At 43.6% G+C, this 23,823-nt stretch overlaps 1 protein-coding gene across 1 annotated transcript in view; it reads left to right on the top strand.

The window, feature by feature from the left end:
• The window catches only part of LOC135082908 (focal adhesion kinase 1), an 82,817-nt gene that overhangs the window by 44,057 nt on the left and 14,937 nt on the right, over positions 1–23,823 (top strand). The window contains exons 4-20 of the mRNA XM_063977676.1: positions 5,480–5,667; positions 6,077–6,232; positions 6,644–6,723; positions 7,476–7,632; positions 8,144–8,288; positions 9,142–9,272; positions 9,678–9,764; positions 10,238–10,319; positions 10,983–11,105; positions 11,641–11,790; positions 12,433–12,531; positions 13,080–13,212; positions 13,972–14,104; positions 14,803–14,944; positions 15,752–15,956; positions 19,609–19,736; positions 20,243–20,388. Of these exons, the coding sequence (XP_063833746.1) occupies positions 5,480–5,667; positions 6,077–6,232; positions 6,644–6,723; positions 7,476–7,632; positions 8,144–8,288; positions 9,142–9,272; positions 9,678–9,764; positions 10,238–10,319; positions 10,983–11,105; positions 11,641–11,790; positions 12,433–12,531; positions 13,080–13,212; positions 13,972–14,104; positions 14,803–14,944; positions 15,752–15,956; positions 19,609–19,736; positions 20,243–20,388 (2,285 nt within the window). The remainder of the gene's footprint in view (positions 1–5,479; positions 5,668–6,076; positions 6,233–6,643; positions 6,724–7,475; positions 7,633–8,143; positions 8,289–9,141; positions 9,273–9,677; positions 9,765–10,237; positions 10,320–10,982; positions 11,106–11,640; positions 11,791–12,432; positions 12,532–13,079; positions 13,213–13,971; positions 14,105–14,802; positions 14,945–15,751; positions 15,957–19,608; positions 19,737–20,242; positions 20,389–23,823) is intronic.

Below are 23,823 nucleotides of genomic sequence, written 5' to 3'. Positions count from 1 at the left end.
AACTTATCGATATATTTGACTATTTATACATTGACTGTCAGATGCAAAGCAAATAAAGGAGAAGGAGTGTTGCCAACTCTCACACAAAAATATCATCATCATTTAATTTTAAACCATAGGATAGGACGTCCACTGCTGAACATAAACCTCCCTCAATGCTTTCCATGTTGATCGATTGGTAGCGGCCTGCGTCCAGCGCTTCCCTGCTACCTTTATGATGTTGTCGGTCCACCTTGTGGGTGGACGTTCCACGCTGCGTTTTCCGGTACGCGGCCTCCATTCCAGGACCTTCCTGCCCCATCGGCCGTCAGTTCTGCGTCCGCGTCGGGCTATGTCCGCTGAATCCGCTGACATAGAAATGAGGAGATCCGTAAATGAACTAAAGTCGCTTCTTTAGTTCATTTACGGATCTCCTCATTTCTGATTCGATCTCATAAAGAAACACGAGCATAGCCCTCTCCATAGCACGCTGTGCAACTTTGAGCTTCTGTATAAGGCCTATAGTGAGAGGCCACGTTTCCGAGCCATAAGTCATCACTGGTAACACACATTGGTTGTAGACTTTCGTCCTCAGGCACTGAGGTATTTTGGATGAAAAGATGTTGCGTAGTTTCCCGAACGCTGCCTAGCCGAGTTGGATTCGACGATTGACTCCCTTTTCGAAATTGGACCTACCTAGCTGGATCGTCAACAATCTCGAGGATTGAGCTCCCAACCGAAACTGGGTAGGGCGCAACATGGACATTGGACATAAGCTTTGTTTTGTCCATATTCATCCTCAGGCCTACCTGATAGGAAACTCGATTAAGGTCTTTGAGCATTGTGCCAAGATCTTACAACGATTCTGCCATGACCACAATCAGTATCGTGGGCAAACCGAAGGTGAGTGATGTACTCGCCATTAATGTTTATGCCGAATCCTTTCCATTCAAGGAGTTTGAAAGCGTCTTCCAATGCAGTGGTGAACAGTTCAGGAGATATAACATCTCCCTGCCTAACGCCTCACTGCAGAGGAATCGTCCTCGTGCTCTGCTCCTGTACTCGGACCGACATGGTGGCGTTTTTGTACAAGCACTTCAGCACCTCGATATATCGATAGTCAATACGGCACCGCTGAAGAGACTGTAAGCACTGCCCAAGACCCGAACGAATCGAAGACCTTCTCATAGTCTACGAACGCCAAGCATAGTGGCAAGTTATACTCGTCAATCTTCTGTATAACCTGTCGCAGCGTAAGCGCAAACAAAAATATGCCAGTGATTTAAAAAAATTGTAAGAAAAATGCTTCAAATATTTACATATTTCATAAAAAAAACAAAATACAAAACCAATAAGTAGGTAATCTTTATTAGTAGCTAATCTGATATCTTTAGGTTCTCTATACGTTCGCAATGTTCTTGTTACGACTCATGCCTAATACCTATAACAGATTTTTAGATACATATGCAAAACCCGAAAGTACCGAAAGAACCGGGTTTTGAATTTTTAAAACCCGGTTCTTAAGCTGTCGAAAAAACCCGGGTTTTCCCGGTTCTTTCGGTTCCGGGATTACCCGGGTACAAACCCTAGTAAGAACTCAGGTTAATTCATCCATCAACAGCCTATGTCTGACCAGCTACCTGCCCTCAGTCACTCATCATCAGTTCAGGATCATTATGTAGACCGTACCGCTGGGCGGCTCGCCCAAGAGACACCCGGCCGCTGCCAGCGCCACACATGGTAAGAACTCAGGTTAATTCATCCATCAACAGCCTATGTCTGACAAGCTACCTGCCCTCAGTCACCTCAGCCATCAGTCCAGGATCATTATGCAGACCGTACCGCCGGGCGGCTCGCCCAAAAGACACCCGGCCGCTGCCAGCGCCGCACATGGTAAGAACTCTTCAGGTCAATTCATCCATCAACAGCCTATGTCTGACAAGCTACCTGCCCTCAGTCACTTATCATCAGTCCAGGATCATTATGCAGACCGTACCGCCAGGCGGCTCGCCCAAAAGACACCCGGCCGCTGCCAGCGCCGCACATGGTAAGAACTCTTCAGGTTAATTCCTCCATCAATAGCCTATGTCTGACAAGCTACCTGCCCTCAGTCAATCATCATCAGTTCAGGATCATTATGCAGACCGTACCGCCGGGCGGCTCACCCAAGAGACACCCGGCCGCTGCCAGCGCCGCACATGGTAAGAAGATCTTTAAAAAGACGATCCATTTAGTTATTTTATTCATCAACAGCTTACGTCGACTACTTTCCCTTCTGGCCTTTAGCGATAAGCTGCTAACGCTGCACTGACAGCTCAAGGTAAGAACTCCTCAGCAAATCATTTATCAACAGTCAGTCTGAGTCTGAAGTGCCAGTGCTGCTTATGGTAACAGTCCATGCCTATTATGCAACTCGTATCGCTAGGCGGCTCGCCCAAGGAACTCGCCATACGCTGAGGATGTCTTACTCTACAGTCCACGTCCTGTAACCACAATCCACATCACTAGGCGGCTCGCGCCAAAAGAATCTCGGCTCCTACCAGTAATAAACCAGTATCGCTTACAGTACGTAAACTCTATGTGAAAAGACGCATCCATAGCTTGCAGACTGATGAGTGCAGACGATGACGACGATGATAAAGAAATCACTCCTACTTATGACACTATTGAATTTTGATCAATATGGTGTAGCGATAGAAGACCCGAAAAAATATTATACCAAGAAACTCATCTTCCTCCACCCACTAAGGTCACGAACCCCCAAAGCTCCAATCACGAGTCTATTTATGTAGCTAAGTTAACAAGTGTTTGTTTACAAGCTCCGGCATAATAAAACGCGAATAATAATCCCCTGTCTTCGGCTCGAGCCCGGATTTAGGGGAAACCAGCCCAGACAATGGCCCCTCCATGATTGAAAGTATGTTCTCAGTATCCAACAATATGAAAATCTACATAATGTTTGAGGCATTAGTTTGTTAGGTAGTTGCACAGTATAATTTTTTTGTATTTTGTAGTGCACTATGTATACTTAAAGGGTGTAGATATATTGTCTAAATAATATTTTTGTATCTACTCGAAAACTACCTATTTGGAAAGTTTGTTTGCAGTAAGTGGAATTCTTTACACAAAACATGACGTGATATCTGAACTGATCAATGGAAACTAAGAGCATAGGCATGGTTTACTTACACAAAGGCTGAATTGTTTCCAGAACTTTTTCAGACTGGTTCAATTCTCGATAAAACTGATGTGCTGATAGTTTTTAAATTGAAATAAAATATTAAACTCTGTGCTATGCGAAGGCCCTTAGACTTTTAAATCCGTCCCTGACAGGATTGCTCATTTGTTTCATTTTAATGAACCAAGCATTATGTTACGGAGGCAAAAACCCGGCCAAGTGCGAGTCGCATTGGCACACGAGGGTTCCGTTCATCGTACAAGATTAAACACTGTGTACTTTGGATCTGTTTGAAAACTTTGGTACCTCGACCAAAAAGCAGCAAAAGAACATGTTTCTTGTATTCCCCGTTTTGTTACAGAGTAAGCCTAGGCGCAGACCACCGACTTTATTCGGCTGATAGTTGGGCCCGACTTTAAAATTAAAATACAAAATTCATACAAATGTATGAATAAATCAATCGGTGTAATGTGCGCACTTTCATACTGATAACAGCCCGACCCAACTATCGGCCAACTTAAAAGTTGATGGTCTGCGCCTACACTAATAGTAATACAATCCGTGGCAATTTCAACTGCCTACTAACATAATAATTAAGTATTGTGATCCAAGAAATACAGCCTACTGACAGAATAACATCAAGGAGGAACATTAATAGCTTTCTTTTGCCAGTCACCCCTAAGTACGGAACCCTAAAAATGTGGGAAGATTCCATCGATTGAAAAATACGTTTTACATTTTATGTGGCTTTGCGAGAAATGGAGAACCATACCGGGATTGTGGTTTCTAATTTGTAAAATGTATTTTTCCGACGTTTGAATAAAAATGAGATGCACGTGATTTGAAAAGCTTTTGCGAGAGGAATTAATATTCTCTTATCTCTATTAAGTTTTTTAAAATTAATAGTTATTAGGTCATTTTATTTATTCTGATATCATCACATAGTACTATATCACATAATAGGTAATTGCAGGATTTAGGATTTTTTATACTTAACCATAATCATGTTAATGAATGCATGCATTAAATGTAAGATTCAAATCTTTATTAATAGGTAAGCCCTTTTCAGGGCACTTTTACCAAATACCTATGCTTGCCCCACCAAAAAATAATATCGGCTGGTGTTACTATAAGTCTAAATATCTTTGGACAATTTCATACAGTTAATGATAGAAGACAATACGTAAATTAAAACTACCTAAATATTACATTTTTAAGTATACCTACCTAGTGACTTGAGTTTCATGCGCTGCTTCTTCTCTGGCACTGGCTCATTTATTGTCCCGAAGCAATGGTAGTTTTAAAGTAGGTAATACAGGGACGTGTAAATCCATCTTGCAATGTTAATGAATTTGAATATTGTACAGTCGTCAGCACATACGATCTTTTAATATTTATTGCAATGTAGCCCCTGCTTTATCTACATACAGGGCCTTTAGCTGATGCTCTGTTGCTGGAATTAAGCTTAAATAAACAACCTATTTTGTCACGTCTGTGTACCAACCGTCTGGTGCGGTGGTGACGTCACGCCAATCAATACGTACGTAACGAGCTCGATGCCTTTGTATGGAGGTTAATTAACGCTGTTAATAGGGAGCTGTGTAATGAAGATATTATTTTGGTTATTGGAAACCTTATTTATGTATTTGATGATGATTTTTCAGAAGAATTAATAAGATACTGAATAATAAGAGAAGTAGACTAATGGAAGTAGGCATCTGTTGTTGTTCCTTTAGTTTAACGACATGACTATGACTCTACAGTATCATCATCGTCATAATCTGGTCATTTGTTACAAGAGGCAAATGGAAGGTTTGGCTTACATTCTCTATGTCAGCCAGGCAGGCGGGTTGAGAGGCCTGCTTGATATTCATTAATTTTATCGATATGATTGATAATAATGACTGATATACCCTGAAGCACATTTCATTTCCCTTCTTTCCTTATTCCCACTGTATGAGGTCTCGTCCCACCTTTTCTTCCCGCCGCTGCAACTTCGGTGCAACTCCAAGATCTACAGCTTGGCCGCCAATAAAAACGCAACCAGTAGTGATGGCCAATTTATCATGAGAAAAGCTCGAATTTTGTAAGATAATTAAGACAATCACTGCCCTTTTCTTTTTTTCAATTCCGTAACTTACATAAAACTAGCACTATAATTCGGGCCTTTTTAAGGCGCCATTGAATATAGTTACTTACAGGGCAGATTATGTAACATCCTAGACTGCATTTCACTTAACACCAGGTTTGATTGCGGTCAAAACCTGCCTTGTTATGCATAAAAAATATTAAATATGCCCTGAATTGCCCTGTTTTTTCCAGGAACACCAGCAGGCGACCAGTCCACCCTGAAGGTGCACCTGCCCAATGGCGGGTTCAACGTGGTCCGGGCGTCGGCTGATGAGGACGTCAGGTCGGTGCTCAGGCTGCTGGCAGCGCGGCTGGCTTCGGGCGACCGGGTCTACACGTCTTGCTACGCGCTGAGGGCCAGGAGACTTACCACGGGAAAAGTGAGTTTATAAGTTCACTGCTTAAAGATTTAAGCATCTTATTCACTCTTGTCTGGAAAGTTGTAGACATCGTTATGTGTCGACTCACTGTCACCAGCTAGAGCTGTTGATTGCAATACTCGTAGCCGTAGAATAGAAATGAGAAAACGCTTTATGCTTTTGTTTCTGTAGTCTTTTGTTCAATACAGTCGACTGAATGATGGCTTCCCTCCATTTCTTCTCATCTTTGGACTAAAACCAAATTGTCCAAAGCAAAAAGTTTTCTCTTGCAAAACTAGCCTTGACCTGTCAGAACTTACAAATCTAACATCACCCTCCCTAACTTCCTCCTATTCCCAGATCCACCAAGACACGCCGGTGTCAGCTGTTGACAAAATGGCTGCCTAACTTCCAAACTTGTTTATTCCAGATAAGATGGATCCACCAAGACACGCCGGTGTCGGAGCTGCTCACAAAATGGCCGGCGAGCGAGTGGCGCCTAGAACTGCGCGTGCGCTACTTGCCGGCCAACCTGCGAGCGCTGTGCGACGCAGACCGCGTCACGTTCCACTACTACTACGACCAGGTATTACAAATACTCAATACTCAGTATATACTCAATATTCAGTACTCAATGCACGTGCGCTACGTGCCGGCCAACCTGCGAGCGCTGTGCGACGCAGACCGTGTCACGTTTCACTATTACTACGACCAGGTATTAAAACTCAATACTCAGTACTCAATATGCTTATTAATTGGCTGGTGAGGAAGTCGCTGCTGTGCGAGGCCGGCCTGGTATTTTTAATACAAAAACTCAATACTCAGTGCTCAATATTCAATCATGCAAAAAATTAGCTGATTCAGAAATCAATATCGTATCCAGGATCTGTAATCTTGACTGATCTGTTATCAATATTAAACTACCTATTGTTGATAGGTATTTCTCTATACTTTCATGTTATTCTGAAAGCTTGAAATATTTTTCTTCAATTTTCAGGTTCGACATGACTACCTCAACGCCAACCATCCTATGGTAGACCAGGATTTGGCGATACAAATATGTTGTTTAGAGATTAAGTAAGTATAAAAAACTATAAGTACATATTTTGAAATGTCTAATGTAATATTATTACTTTACTTTGAAAGTAATAGATGATTTAATATCATAAATATGTAAAACAAACAATAATTTACGTGTTCATTGAATTAAAGAGGGTTTAATTGGACTATAAACACTTATAATAGCTTAATTGATCGTATAATCAACACACGTAATATTTATGGTTTAATTATTCATCCAAGAATATTCCGTAATAATATCCCACATAAGGTAGACTTACTCATAGGATGTGTCGAGGCCATTTCTCTAAAACATGGAACTATTGCTCGCGCAATAAGAATTGAGGCAAACTTTCGTTGCCCGACCTGCGAGTATGCTTAAAACGCTTACAAAGTATTAAGCAATGGCAGTCCGGACTTATTGTGTAACTAATTTAAAACTTATCTAAAGAATTCCATAGTCAAAAAATGGATTATGAACGAGTTTGTGGGATTTGATGAATCGACCACAATAAGGGAGCTAAAGTGTTAGTGCTTCCTTCCGAACGGGCGTTGTGCTCAGGGACCAAGGTATTATTACCATCTCGGTTTTTCTATTTATGCTAGGCTAGGGGGGTATCTACCACGATACCACGATGCAGGATTGTAGGCGCGGTAGTATATGCCATAGTAAAGTCGTGTCAGCGCCATCTGTTAGGTGAAGACTGCCACTAGTGTGTAGCGGCGCGTCGTAGATGTCACCACAAGTTATTTAAAACTTTTATTCTCAGGTACTTCTGCAAAGACATGCAGATCTCGTTGGACAAGAAGTTCAACGTGGAGTACCTCGAGAAGGAGTTTGGACTACACAAGTTCCTGCCTAAGTCCGTGCTCGACGCCATCAAGCCCAAAGTGCTGAAGAAAGCGATACAGCAGCAGTTTAAAAAGGTGAATACTTTTGAAATCTTTCATTTATTGCTATTTTTACATATTTTACATGAGAAACGTTTTTTCTGGAAGCGCAGGGCGGTCGTTGTGGAAATCCTTGGAAGAGGGCTTTGTCCTGCTGTGGACGTCATTTGGCTGAAACAACTTTTTTCTGTTGTTAGGCACGCATGCGATAGTTTTGTTGTGACAGACTCAAAACTCACGAGGGCGAAGCTGCAGGCAAATTCTAAGACCTTTTTAGTTTTTTACGTAGGCGATACGCGACAGCGACAGGCTGCGGCTGACAATTTCATATATTTTCTTCAAAGTTTCGCACACTTAGCGTCAGAGTCGCGGAGTAACGACGACAAGCTAATACAAAATTGACAAGAATAGGCGTCAAGTCGCTGTCGCATGTCACCCAGTGTGCGCCTACACTTTAAGGCGTCAGACAATCATATTAGAAATCATCAGTTCACGAAATATTCATTATAAAAACAGCAATTTAATTAATACACTTTTCTACTCCCAGGTTGCAAACATGAGCGACAACGAATGCATGCTCAAGTATTTGGAGACGATGCACACGCATTACGGCTACGACCGGGAGACTTTCACGGGCGCCCTGGGGACTGGCTGGGCGATACCTGTCGAACTGGCCATCGGGCCTGATATCGGTAAGGAGTTTCTAAGTACAGAATGTTTAACTTTCACTAGTAACGTGAGGCACAATGTAGTCTAGTGACAATAAACTAGAACTGAGGCTACGACCGGGAGAACTTTCCGGCGCCCTCGGGACTGGCTTGGCGATACCTGTTGAACTGGCTATAGGGCCTGATATCGGTAAGGAACAGAATCGTCTAGCAGGTGAAGACTGTTCAACTTTCACTGGTAACAGGAGACTTTCACGTGCTGGGCGATACCTGTTCACCTGGCTACAGGCCTGACTGATGTCGGTAAGGAACAGAATCGTCTAGCAAGTGAAGACGCACTACGGCTACGAACAGGACTTTCACTGGCGCTCTGGGGACTGGCTGGACGATACCTGTCGAGCTGGCCGTCGGGCCTGATATCAGTAAGGAACAGAATCGTCTAGCTAGCAGGTGAAGACTGTTCAACTTTCACTGGTAACATGAGGTAATAAATGACGATGCTCATGAAGTATGGTTACGACCGGGAGACTTTCACAAGAGCACTGAGGACTGGCTGGGCGATACCAGTCGAATTGGCCATCGGGTCTATCTTTCATTACTAATATAAGGCATAGGGATTGAACTGGGACTGAGCTGAAGCTACAATTGAGAAACCGTCGGCCAGGGGACTGATAGATAATGGCGCCAAACTGGTAATAAACACAAAACCTGGAATACGAAATCTAGCAAATATGAAAGAGTTCTCCTACGCCTCAGTGCATACCAGATAGCGCCACTGTCCTAGCCACTACTAGTGAGTGACAGGATCTTACTTGCCCAGTGTTGGTCGCAGTTTCTAATTTTACATTAGTGTTTGAAAGTGACGTATTATTTCCAGACATATCGTACGTGTCGCACAAAGCGGGTGAGCCTCCAACGTATACCAAGATAGCATCATTCAGCGATATAGTCGCAGTGCAGACACTCAAGTCGGCTTGCACGCAGCAGTCGCAGCAAACACAGACGCAGGTATACATAATAAAACAAGTGTATATTAGGTCCTATTATTATGCTTATCCACCGTCGTCCAACCACAAGGTGGACCGACGACCTCATAAAGGTAAAGCAGGAAGGCGCTGGATGTAGGCCGCTACCAACCGCGCGATATGGAAATCATTGGGGGAGGCCTATGTTCAGCAGTGGACATCCTGTGGCTTGATGATAATGATGATGATTATACCTCTACATAAGCGCATAATAATCGACTCGTGATAACAACGTTGCTTGTAACAAATAAACATTTGACCGACTGATGTTGGCTTGGTAACGCTGATTTATGTACGTGTGCATAATTTTACTAGGTTTTATTTATAATCCAAGTTAGAAAAAAAAACTCGATTGCGTGTTTAATGACGAATTAAATGACTTTTTCAGAGCGGATCTTCTTGTGGCAAGGCAGCGTTACAGTTAAGGGTGAAAGGGGCGACGGAGACTTTGACAATAACGTGCAGCAGTGTTGAGGTAACTATTTGATATTTATAATGATAATTAATTAAATATCTAATAACCTAATTACTTACTGAAAACATACTGACTGGAAAAACGCGGCAAAACTACTGACAGCCGCGAGCTGTCACTGGTGATAAATTATGTCTTTTGTTTTTTCTTTGTGGTTAACCAGAGGTTACATTTGAACATTCTATACTAATTTCAAGTCACTGTTTACTACATTTTTTTTTCTTGCACATTGCATTCGATTATGGGCCGATTTTTCAATCGTCGGATAACTTTTAACTGAAGAATAAGTTTGGCACATTGACAGTTTCAGTATGGGAAATATGTCAAAATGACAAGTTTATTCTTCAGTTAAAAGATATCTGACGATTAAAAATCAGCCCTAACACAGTTGGATATGCTAGGTCGCAGATAAAATGGCCTATCGATATTGGTCTTAAAACTAAGAGGATTAAAGTTCAGTATTCCGTATTTTTCAGGCTGCAGAAAGCTTGGCGGATTTAGTAGACGGATACTGTAGACTAGTCACAGACTCGCAGACGTCTTTATGGAACAGAACTAGTAAGTAAAAGTATAAAAAAAATATATTAGTTTTGTCATCTTGTATTTTATGTCCGTTACTTCAAATATGCTCATTTTTAATTTCAAGCTACTGTATGGAAATCGTTCAACTGTCAATGCAAAAGTAAGTTATGAATTCGGAATATTTGTAGGTAGAAAATTCCAGTATCCAAAGAACATTTTGTCTAATCTATGCCTATGTCTAGCCTCTGTCCTTTTGAGGACTACCTGCTTAGAAAGCTTATATTTTTAAATAGTGCACGTAAATGCTCCATATTTTAACGCCTATAGCAGTACCTACATAAAGCTAAGCGCCTACATTAGCCTAACGTGAAACGAACATTTAAAAGCGTATTAAGTAAAAGTGCTCAAAGTAAAACACAGTATACTCGTAGATCGTGCAACTCACGAAGGCGAGTGAGCTTTACTTGTGTGTGTGCGTGTACATGCACACATTTAAAGCTCCACCACACATGTAAAGCTCACTCGCCTTCGTGAATTGCAACAACTATAATTTAAACTTACTTTGAACAATTTGACCCTAAGGTCGCATGAGACCGCGGTAACAATTGCTTTCTATTGAGTCTCGATTCGCTGATACCTGAAGTCTTAAATCCGGTTGAACTAAAAACTATTTTAACACCTACATTTTAAATTCTGCAGCGGAAATGAGCAGCAGTTCGTCTGAAGGCAAGACGAGCTCATGGGAGGCGAACACGGCGACGCTTCTCTCGGAAGACTACGCGGAAATCGTTGATGACGATGCAGACTACTCCACGCCTGCTGGTGAGTTCTTTTACTTAATTTTTATGTGAAATCCCATAAAAATTCTTATATCATAGTCTACTGCTGGATTCAAGACTCCTCTAAGGAGCACCAAAGAACATGATCGCCTGTTTATTTTATCTACTAGTTTTATCTAAAACTAATGCTTGATAACTTCTTAAGATCGTCTTCCCTTCGAGTAGGATCCTACACTAAGTTTCATGGTTTTACGAAACATATTCGTACGTACATGACTTCTACAATATAAAAAAATCTTTAGTGCTTAGGAAGGGATGCCATTCGAGCAGTCTCGCACTGTCGATAGGTCGATACATACACCTTAAAATTACTACATAGTAGTTGTCAAAACGTGGCTTTACCATAATGTTTGATGGCAAGACTTTTTGCTAACTTTTTTGTCTTACAGGTATAAGATTTTTCTTTTCTTGATCTACACATAGGTCATCTATTGTCAAAGTAAGCAAAACTTGCCAGTTAGTAAGGCAATAGAGACTTTGGTTATTTATTTTCTCAATATATTCCACTTCTTTCTCAGTTCGAGACTACGAGCTGGTCCGCAACCAGATCGAACTAACCGGCATCATCGGCGAGGGCCAGTTTGGAGACGTACACAAAGGCACGTGTAAGGTGGCTTCTGCTAACCACCCATCGCTGAGACGGCAACTGGCTACACTAAAACAACAAGGTAAAGTTAAATTATTCTCTAAAGCTTCAACCACACCGCGCGATCATAGGCCAATGACAGGTCGCGCGGATTGTCATGGGTCGCGCGACCTGTCATTGGCATATGATCGCGCCGGCGATATCGATCTGCACGCGTTGGTGTGGTTGAAGCTTAAGAAATCTGAACTAATAACCCAGTATTGAAAGTAGCGTCCCCCTGTAAATGTCATTTATGGCATCTTCAGTGTTGTCCAACTGTACTTATTGTCACTGTCAATTATCGCCGATAACCACCCGTCCCTGCGAAGTCAGCTCGACACGCTTATGCAACAATATCATCATCACCGTCGGCCTTCGCTATGTTTGCTAAGTTCTCCGAGACGTCATTTTACTCAATTACTTGTTTTCTACACTTTTAGTTGAGTTTTTAGTAGATATAGTATATAGGCCTTTGGTTTTAGCGAAAACCTTAGGCAGTTAATTTAACTATTTGGACCTATATTCGTAGCCGTTGTTCGCTTTCATTGAAGTAATATTACTGTACGTAGTGCATTATATCTCAATATTCGCTTTATATTTTGTGAAAGGACAACATATGTCACGAAGCCAGCTATGAGCCACTTTCGATTGTTGTTTTAATGTTCCACTGATTTATATTTTTCAGGCAAATGTAACGCAGGCGAATACATCCTGCCCGTGGCTGTGAAGACGTGCAAAATGGACGCAGATCTGGACACGGCTGAGAAGTTCCTAGAAGAGGCCTGTAAGTATTTATAATAATAATTGGTGTCTCTCTAAACTAGAGGCAAACGGAGGATTTGGCCTACACTCCCCACGGCTTGAGGCCTAACACTTACATATTTGTCTCATGGTCTGCAAAAATGTAGACTCTTTTTTTAGCAACACGGCACCATCACAGGAAACCGAGTCGTTGTATCATTGTATGGTGTCAAGTGTAAGCAACTGGACACAAAAATATGTCTACGTCTGCGCTGATTACATGATGATTATATGACAGTAAAATATTCACTGGTGGCTTGTAAACCACACAAAACAAAAGTATATAAGATTTTTTCAGCCTGTAATTCGCCTTTTCCGACATCTACAGGAAGAGTGAGGATGATCCTATTTGTAGGTACTCTGCCAAAAACACACTGCTAACAAAATATAACTTTTTCAAATGAACTTTTTGATATATGAATTGGTATTGTATATGAACATTTTTACCAAGGTTTTTAAAAACCCAAATTTCTTTATTCATCAGCCTACAATTGGTCCATTGATTTTACGAGGGTATTCGTTTATTCCCAGACATAATGCAGCAGTTCTCCCACCCACACATCATCGGGCTGGTGGGTGTGTGCAGCGCGCCGCCCATCTGGATCGTGATGGAGCTGGCAACCCTGGGCGAGATGCGCGCTTATTTGCAGCAAAACGCGCACAGGTAACACTAATAAATTGTACTTCCTAATTTAGTAACAACTGCTGGACAAAGTTTCTCCTGAGGATTTCCACAATGATATGAACGTAGGGCGTTTCCCATTTCCAGCCTTGGTATTGCCGAATTATTCAGTGAATATCGCAAGTGGGTTAGATAAGGTTTTTGTGTTTCATATTCATTTATCATTGTTTTTCTGACCCCTGCCTGAGTCACACACATGGACTCTTCGGGTGTCTAGTAAATATTCGCGAATACTTCGTTGCTTTTTTGCATAGTCCCGAAACTCAACTCCGCTGTCGCCCGAATATTATCCCGATGTGTTTAAACCAGGTAAAGGTTGAACGATTTTGAAACGTCAAATGGCAAAGATCGGAAATAGTAACCGGCGTTGATGGCAGCGCCTTCCGATTTTAGCCACGTTGGAAATAACCGAAATGTCATTTGCAACATATCGGTTATTTCCAACGTGGCTAAAAACGGAACCAGTGATCCGGTAATAACGGTGATGCCCCCTGTCAATGTCAAGGACCGGATCGCTGGTTCCGATTTTTGCCATATTGGAAACTATACATATTTTATAGTTGATCGATGGTGGTGCCCTATCAATGAGTGGTGGGACAGTTTAGTGTAGGTCATCTATAATATGCCGTAACAGCTATAGTACGTCACGTCACTCCTCCTGCGTCGGTCACCGGAGGAACCTACTAAGTAAAACGCTATCTTTAGTTGCTCTATCATGTTCACCGAGGATATTTCCCCCAGGCTGGAGACGTGTACGCTAGTGCTGTACATCTACCAGCTGTCGACGGCGCTGAGCTATCTGGAGAGCAAGAAGTTCGTGCACAGAGACATCGCGGCCAGAAACGTGCTGGTGTCCACGCCCACTTGTGTCAAGGTTGGTACAATGTGTACTGATGACGTATCTCCCAGGCTGGAGACGTGTACTAGTGCTGTACATCTACCAGCTGTCGACGGCGCTGAGCTATCTGGAGAGCAAGAAGTTCGTGCACAGGGACATCGCGGCCAGAAACGTGCTGGTGTCCACGCCCACTTGTGTCAAGGTTCGCTGGTCGTTTAGCAAAATATCATCGGAGTTAACCTTAGTAATCTGGTTTTGGGTGGGGACTATTTTTGGCATGGTCCCTTACATTAGAGGCAGAAAAGATAGTGTTTCAATTCAAGTGGTTATCAACAATCTCAGAGGGAAATGGACACTGTAGTCAATTGACGTACTTTTTTAAGTGTTGTCAAAGTTCCAGAATATTTAATTTACTGACTTTTTATTGTCTACGCTACTGACACTAGGCTATGCTACGATATTGATATCTAATTTTACATCCAATATTCACACTAGGTGAAGTGTTTTAAAAAGAAGTTGTTTTGGAATTATTGCTTTTTGGTGGTGTCAGTCAACTACCCAATTTCAAGTTACCACATACCTAAGATGTTGAAATTGAAATTAACATTTGAATGTTAAAGTACATAATTGTATTTTAAATTACATTTTAATTACTTTGAAGTCAGTCAAAAGCTTGTAAATTGAGTCCTAACAATGTTTGTAAGTCTTATTTGCTCGCTTTTTTTCTTGTCCAGTTGGCAGACTTCGGGCTATCCAAGATGGTAGAGGACAAGTCGTACTACAAGGCGTCGCGCGGCAAGCTGCCCATCAAGTGGATGGCACCCGAGTCCATCAACTTTAGGAGATTTACTTCCGCCTCTGACGTTTGGATGTTTGGTAAGAGTTTAAATGTTGATAACAATAACCTTAAAATTTCTAATGAATTATTCCTTGGTGTCAGCAAAAAATTTTGGCCAATGCGAAAGTGTCAGAGCAATCATTTAATGAGAGCTAGCTTATAGGCTATGTTTTTATTTATAGGAGGAGTGAGGTAGTTGTAAGTTACCTATGAGACATTTTATGAGAAGTCAGAAATAATGTAGGGCCCGGTATACTCCCTTGAGGAACTCCGAAGACAAAAGAGCCTCTTGATGGCTGATAATTTATACATAGCGTCCTCCCCGATAGATAATCTCAAAATAGACCAAATGCTTAAACGTCGAGCTTAAAATCAAGGCTTTGATTCGTTGAACTCAAATACATACTTAGACCAGTTACAGCTACAGCTTTGAATCTACATATTTTGTGAACCGAATTTTATCATTTCATGCTTATTATAAATGGGACTATAGTTTATTATGGACTTTGGTCTATTTTCAGTAAATTATACAGGGTGTTAGGTAAATGGGTATATGAGCCGACACTAGCCCATGTTAACATGGGCATATAAATGGTATGGTGAAGTCAGAAATTTGAAAATCATCATTTTATTTTTTTTATTTTCATACAAAATAAATTTTATAAAATCCGATTTGTATGAAAATTAAAATAATTAAAATGAAGATATCAATTTTCTGACTTCACCATACCATTTATATGACCATGTTAACATAGGCTAGTGTCGGCTCATATACCCATTTACCTAACACCCTGTATAGTAATCTATGCTATTATTAAGACTATTAAACCTATTTTTTGTTCCAGGCGTCTGCATGTGGGAAATCCTGATGCTTGGCGTGAAGCCCTTCAGCGGGGTGAAGAACAATGACGTCATCGGCAAGCTCGAGAACGGGGAGCGCCTCGCCCTCCCCCCGCGCTGCCCGCCGCGTCTTTATTCCGTCATGTCGCGCTGCTGGGCCTACGAGCCGTCCCAGCGGCCCACTGCCCACCAGCTAAAGGAGACCTTATTGTGAGTGCCCCAGAGTCGCTAGTCCCTAACCAGTTATGACGAGGACCGTACAGTTGATAGTCAAGTCGGTCAAGTCGCTCGGAGAGCCACCAGCTCAAGGAGACTTTATTGTGAGTGCCATAGAGTCGATATTCGTGTGTACTCCACGTCGCTAGCGGCCTGAGAGCGCCTCGCATCGCCGTACCGCGCGCTGAAAAAGACTTTATTCCACGTAGCATTGAGTCGCTAATCCCAAGTACCTACTCTAAGTCGCTTTCAGTCGTACGAGCGTTTCGCTCCCCCCGCGCTGCCCGCCGCGCCTTTACTCCGTCATGTCGCGTTTCTGGGCCTACGAGCCGTCCCTGCGGCCCACTGCCCACCAGCTGAAGGAGACCTTATTGTGAGTGCCATAGAGTCGATAGTCCCGTGCATTCCGCCACAACTTTTGCAACGCTCCACTGCGCTCCAGATGTGCTGTGCCGCTCGTAGCGGTACACGACGCGCTGAAAGAGACCTTATTGCAAGTGGCATTGAGTCGCTAACTGTAAAATTAAGAGCGCCTCGCCCTCCCCCCGCGCTGCCCCCCTCGTCTTTATTCCGTCATGTCGCGCTGCTGGGCCTACGAGCCGTCCCAGCGGCCCACTGCCCACCAGCTGAAGGAGACTTTATTGTGAGTGCCCCAAAAAAAAAAAAAAAAAAATCAGAGTCGCTAGTCCCTAACCAGTTATGACGAGGACCGTACAGTTGATAGTCAAGTCGCTCGGAGAGCCACCAGCTCAAAGAGACTTTATTGTGAGTGTCATAGAGTCGCTAGTCGTGTGTACTCCACACGTCGCTACCGGCCTGCGAGCGCCTCGCATCGCCCCACCGCGCGCTGATTAAGACCTTATTCCAAGTGGCATTGAGTCGCTAATCCCAAGTACCTACTCTAAGTCGCTTTCAGTCGTACGAGCGTTTCGCTCCCCCCGCGCTGCCGCCCTCGTCTTTATTCCGTCATGTCCCGCTGCTGGGCCTACGAGCCGTCCCAGCGGCCCACTGCCCACCAGCTGAAGGAGACTTTATTGTGAGTGCCATAGAGTCGATAGTCCCTTGCATTCCGCCACCTCTTTCGTAACGCTTTACTGCGCTCCAGCTGAAGGAGACCTTGTTTGAGTGTAGCTAATCCCGCGCATTAGCTGAAGGAGACCTTATTGTGAGTGCCATAGAGTCGATAGTCCCATAGTGCTCCCCCTGTGTCTTTACCTACGAGCTCTTGCAGCGGTCCACCGCCCACCAGCTGAAGGAGACCTTATTGTGAGTGTCATAGAGTCGCTAGTCCTGTGTACTCCACGTCGATACCGGCTTACTAGCGTCTCGCTTCCCCCGCGTTCCCCTTGCCGCTCTACTCCGTCATGTCGCGCTGCTGGGCCTACGAGCCGTCCCAGCGGCCCACTGCCCACCAGCTGAAGGAGACCTTATTGTGAGTGCTGCAGAGTCGATAGTCCCGTAGTGCTCTCCCTGAGTCTTTACCTACGAGCTTTTGCAGCGGTCCACCGCTCACCAACTGACGGAGAGCTTATTGTGAGTGCCATAGAGTCGATAGTCGTGTGTACTCCACGTCGCTAGCGGCCTGAGAGTGCCTCGCTTCGCGGTACCGCGCGCTGAAAAAGACTTTATTCCACGTAGCATTGAGTCGCTAGTCCCACGAATTTTACGTCGCTGTCAGTCTTCGAGCGTCTCGCTCCTCTCACGCTGCCCCCCGCGGCTATAATCCGTCATGCCGCAGCGGCCTACTGCCCACCATTGAAGTAGACCTTATTGTGAGTGTCTTAGAGTTGCTAGTCCCGCGCACTCCACGTCGCTACGGACCTGCGAGCGCCTTACATCGCCCTACCGCACGCGGAATGAGACTTTATTCCACGTAGCATTAAGTCGCTAGTCCCGCGTACTGGTTGCTGTCAGCCTACGAGCGTCTCGCTCCCCCCGCGCTCTACTCCGTCATGTCGCGCTGCTGGGCCTACGAGCCGTCCCAGCGGCCCACTGCCCACCAGCTGAAGGAGACCTTATTGTGAGTGCCATAGAGTCGCTAATATGTAACCAGCTAGAATGAGGACCAAACAGTTGATAGTGAAGTCGCTTACTAGCTGAACGAGACCTTATTGCGAATGCCATAGAGTCGCTAGTCATGTGTACTCCACGTCGCTACCGGCCTGCGAGCGCCTCGCATCGCCTCACCGCACGTTGAAAAATACCTTAAATTCCAAGTGGCATTGAGTCGCTAATCCCAAGTACTCTTAAGTCGCTGTCAGCCTATGAGCGTCTCGCTCTCCCCGTGTGTCTCTACTTAGCTCTCGCAACGGTACACCGCGCGCCAGCTGAAGAAGACCTTATTGCGAGTGGCATTGAGTCGCAAATCCCGACTACGCTAAGTTGCTGTCAGCTTACGAGCGCCTCGCCCTCCCCCCGCGCTGCCCCCCGCGTCTTTATTCCGTCATGTCCCGCTGCTGGGCCTACGAGCCCTCCCAGCGGCCCACTGCCCACGAGCTGAAGGAGACCTTATTGTGAGTGCCGTAGAGTCGCCAATATGTAACCAGCTATAATGAGGATCAAACAGTTGATAGTCAAGTCGCTCGCAGCTCAAATAGACCTTATTGTAAGTACTATAGAGTCGCTAGTCGTGTGTACTCTGAGGTCGTTGTCAGCATACGAGCGCCTTTTTATTGTGTCTAAGACTGACAGGCCTAATAAATAAATAAATAAATAAATCATTCTTTATTCAAGTTACTAGGACTCAGTTTGTTAATAACAATTGCACTTAAAAACTATGTTAGTTGAGTTGAAACAGATGTAAAATTGAATTTAGATTTAGATTTAGAATTGAAATAAGTATTATAATAAATTATACTCATTTCAATTCCAAATCCACAAGTGTGAGGTTATGCATACATGAGTCATCCCCGCTTCACTCCATAGGCTGTGTCACAGCAATGCCTCACGTACACACAATCCAACCTGCTCGCAATCATGGTCAGGATGCTGTTGCCACTACTCCGGACCCTGCGCACCAGGGATGCACATTTTTTGCGCATTGTGGTAAAAAAGCAGTTGACCCGTGCCTCTGCAAACATCCCTGACGCACTGCAGAAGCGGGGCAGTCCCAACAGCACCCTGAATGCATTATTGTACTGCACCCTTAGGGCATTGAAGGTTTTTTGAGTGTATCTAACCCACAGGCTACACGTGTAGAAGGAGGTACAATATGCTCTAAAAAGAGCAATCTTGACATCCGCTGTACAGCGCGCAAACCTGCGAGCCAGCATGTTCGCTCTCACCGACAATGCCCGCCGTTCTTTTTCTATATCCTCATCATCCTTGAGGCCAGGGGTCAATACGTGACCAAGATATTTAAATTTATGCACTCTCTTCAGTTCAGAGTTATTAAGGAAGACCGGTGGTAATACATCATGACGTCTACCCCTGGCCTCAAAGACCATGAGTTGGCTCTTTAAAACATTATAAAGTAGACCATGGGTCCCCGCATACTCCTCACATTTGGCCACCAATTTTCTCAGACCACACACAGACGCGCTCAGCAGCACCATATCATCCGCGTAGCTAAATAATCCTTTTTTGAAGAAGTGGTTTTATACTTTATGCTGTCACTGTCACTATTAAAGCATATATTCCATTGCAGCGACATCCTGCACGAAGAACGCAACACAGCGTGGGACACGATGCGACGCGAGAACAGACGCGTGGCGGCCGCGTCGTGGGGTGACGAGCCACCGCCCAAGCCCAGCCGCCCGCCTACTAACCTTACCGGTCAGTTGCGAAGTCTATTTTGTCTTATGAAGAACTTTACATGTGTATTCCCGTGCCCCATTATAGGGGGACAAGTTTCGTTGGACAAACTTTTTTTACCGACTTCCGCCAGTGGGGGACAAATACCCCAAGGGGTCAACGGGAATGCACAAGGATTGATGATTCAAATGTGTTTGTGAGAGGCAGTCTCTGGAACTAACTCACAATTCGTGTCGAAATAGGTAGTTGTTTTTCATGTGATCTTTGTAAGTCGAAGGAATCAAAAAATATAAGATAAATCACAATCATCATTTTTATTAAGTAATTTAATTAGTCTTTACTGCAGAAGCACGACCCTAGATTGACAGAAACTTTTTGTGTTTAAGTAGGCTATAAAAATCAATGTTATTTATTTTTCATGTTACTTTTATATCAAAAAAATAATTTGTTCTTTTGAATCAGTGGTATAAGCATGTATGTGACAGACTAAATTAATACTTTGTCTTATTATATCTTTTTATCTGCAGCTGCGGTGGACTCCACTTCAGTGCAAGCGGCCGGCGCTGCTCCTCAGACCTACATCGTGGCTCAAAACCCTTTGGTCCTCGCACACCTCCTCCGAGAGAACCAAGCGCGGGCCCTCGAACCACAGGCCTACACCACCCCAGCCTCGGTATTCAACACCGTCGCCGTCGACTTCGCCGAAAGCCTACCCGAGGAGGATACACTAGAAAAAATCATCAACCCCAAACCTGACGAAATCATCGACATACCCCTCCAAACTGTCCCCATCCCAGCTGCCAGCCTCCATAAACTAGATCCCATAGTCCCGGAACAGACTGAAGATACTTTAACGGTTGTTGTAGGCGCGAGCTGCGATAACCTCTGCCAAAACACCGCATCCCCTGAAGTACAAGCTCAGGAAGATACGGAACCGTACGCGAGTCGAGTCCGGTCGTTGGAACGGAACACGCGCGGAACGCTGTCCACAGCGGAACGCGCGCCGGTTAGGATGGGGTCGCTCGAACGCAATGCCAGGGGTAGTCTGTCCCACAGGGGGTCGCCTGTCCCGATCGCGCCGTTTACGAGACAACACTCCGTCCCCGCCTCCCCTCCCCCTAGGACCCGTCGAGAGCAGGATGTAGGACAGTTTTCGGTTCAGGGCGCGTTGAACGCGCAGTTAGCAGCTAGTGTGGTTAACAAGATGAGGCAGCAGCCAGACCCGCCTTTGGTCGAGGAGATATACGATTTTGGCGGCGAAAACGTTAAGAGTTGCGCAGCAATCGCTGCCCAGAAGGCAATGTCGAAGCCGTTTAGACCTGCTGTCATGTCAGCATCGCACCCAACTTCGTATGGGGTGCCCGTGGGGATAGTGCAGGGTGTTCCATACTCGCAGAGCCCCGTGAAGCCGAATAAAATGGGTTTCGTGCGTTCATCTAGCCCGGTATTTGCAGGCGGGTCCCCGATGTACGTGCCACAGCAGATGTTTAGCACGCACGTGCAAGGCGCGCAGCCGATGTATCGTCCGCAGGCCACCGCGCAGACTGCTAGCCAAGCTACGGCAGCGTTTGGCCCGCCAGTGGCTGGCCAGGCTGTGTATGGCACGCCAGTGGCTGGCCAGGCTGTTTTTGGCGCGCCAGTGGCCGGTCAGGCCGCGTTTGTGGCGCAGGCCGGGTTCGCCGCGCCAGGGGCCAGTCAGGCCGCGTTCGGCGGGCCAATGGCCGGCCAGTACGGGCCGCAGAGGCCTCAGTTCGTGTCCGCATCGTCAGTGGACGCTCAGAGCCTGTACGCTTCGCGGCAGGAGTGCTCGCCGGTGGTTCCCGCGGGCCCGCAGGCCGTCCAGGTGATTTCACCTTTACAGTCGGTTAAGGAAGATACACCGTTGGAAATATTCACATTATCACGTGACGTCATGCCTACGTGCGCATTTGTACGAGTCCTTGCACGTACCGTGACTCATGCAAGTAATACACGTAGGTATGGGATACGTCCCGCACGTGGTAATGTAAATGTCGCAGTCGGATTGTATAATCCGCCGTTTTACATTACCACTAGGCATTTTACATTACAGCTCTGTTTTGTAATACGGCGGTTCAACGTTTAGGCGGATTGTCATTGCGATACGTTCTTCAATACGGCGGCCCACGTTTAGCCGCATCGTACTATTATTTAGATTGTAGGGTGACCATTCTTACAAAATAAAACAATGTTTAATGAAAATAAATTTTAATAAGACAGATTTCTTCTCACGATATTCCTTAGTAATTAAGTAAGAATTATTATCTCCGTTACTGTAAGTAATACTAAATTATATATTTGGCTTCAGTATTTTTTTTTGTATATTTATAAATCACGGGGACAGCCATCTCAAAACAATAAACTTTTTTTGAAAGTTAATAATATAATAAAATATTTGGCTTTAGTCATTTTTAAACATAATGAGTACCTAAATCACAAGGTACAAACATCTTAAATAAAAGATATCTCAAAATCTTCACCGGCCACTGTCATAATATCATCCTACTTTTTGCACCAATAATATTGAGTACAATTCCGCCGAACACCAGAATCCATAGCCACTTTAGCGATTTTGATGTGGGCTATAACCTCCAAAACTCGGTCCCTTGTCCACGGTTTTTTGACTGTTCTACATTGTGAAGAATAGAAATTCTTCAATTGCTAGTTAAAATTGTTCTTAAACTCACTATCGACACACATATTTATAACGTTTTCTTTATTAGATTCAGAAATAACTCCGTAATTTAGCTACACATTTTCTGCATCCGACGCCATTGTTGTTGTTATGTCAGGCAGCGCCACGGTATTGAAAATGGGAACTAAAAACTGTCAAAGCGGCGGGTAATGACACGCTGTTTTACATTGCGGCTAGCCGTATTGAAGAACGTTTGGCGCCGAACACATTCCGGCGGATTTTCATTCAGCCGTATTCAATCCGCCTAAACGTTGAACCGCCGTATTACAAAACAGAGCTGTAATGTGAAATGCCTAGTGGTAATGTAAAACGGCGGATTATACAATCCGACTGCGACATAAATATTCCTTTAAGTGACAGTTTTCGTTCCGTCGCTTCCGTCGAATGACCACGCATTTTTAATGGATTATTTGGTAGAATCGAATTTAGCATGTAAATTAGGTATGTAGTTGTGATGTTTGTAGATACGCATGTTCAATTCAAATTCACGGTTCGTATTATTTTAGAAATCACGTTTATGTAAATATTATAAAATATTTTATTTATCGTACCGTATGTTGATGATTTTGATTTTATTTTGTTTTCTGTACATAAATATTGATTTTCTTTTTTACAGAGTGTTTGTGTGTCCATGGGTTCCTCTGGTAGACTTTTGGCTTTATTTTACATTATTTTATTTTATTTTCAACTTTTGTTAGGAGCCGTTTATGAAGTTTATTTATTTTGATATTTTATTTCACCGCTTCATATTATTTTCTAAAACACTGTAGAAAAAGCACTATGTAGGAATAGTTGGCACGTACTTTTAAGTTTTTTCTTAAAATTGTATAGATACAACACTCACACCAATTTTATCCAGTTAATTTTGAACCTAACTTCAAGGATATGAAGTTTAAAATCTATTTGGGACATTGGTCATTTTGTAGTAATCAATTGTGCAGGTGACTGTACATTTTAGGATCATCAGAAAAAATACGTCTGATACCTATACAAAACTTTTGATTTTCAATCTAATAGGATTTTCATTAAATAAATACTTCACAAGTGGCTCCTAAATTAACCTTCCCATAAGAACTAACTTTGTGAAGTCTCTAAAATCGGATCCGGTGTTTGGTAAAGTTTAACAAAACGTGTATGTCCTGTTTACTAAATTTTCCAAATTATTTTCTGTAAATTAATCGTTTGGCATAATGGAATAGTAAAAATCTAAATTGCATTTTCGTACTAACAACGAAGTTAGTTCTTAAAATGGATACGAAAAAGCTAGAATTATTTGATAAAAATTAATTTAAAATCTTTAGATAAGTAATTCTCTATCTCTCTCTTCTCACTCTCCTCTGTCTCTCTCTTTCTCTCTTGGGTCAAAAAGACGAGGAAAATAATATTGATTACAAA

Source organism: Ostrinia nubilalis, chromosome 22 (assembly GCF_963855985.1).
Source record: "Ostrinia nubilalis chromosome 22, ilOstNubi1.1, whole genome shotgun sequence".
NCBI classification, from domain to species: Eukaryota; Metazoa; Arthropoda; class Insecta; order Lepidoptera; family Crambidae; genus Ostrinia; species Ostrinia nubilalis.
Note: the sequence above shows the minus strand (reverse complement) of the source record. Positions and strands in the feature narration are given on the sequence as shown.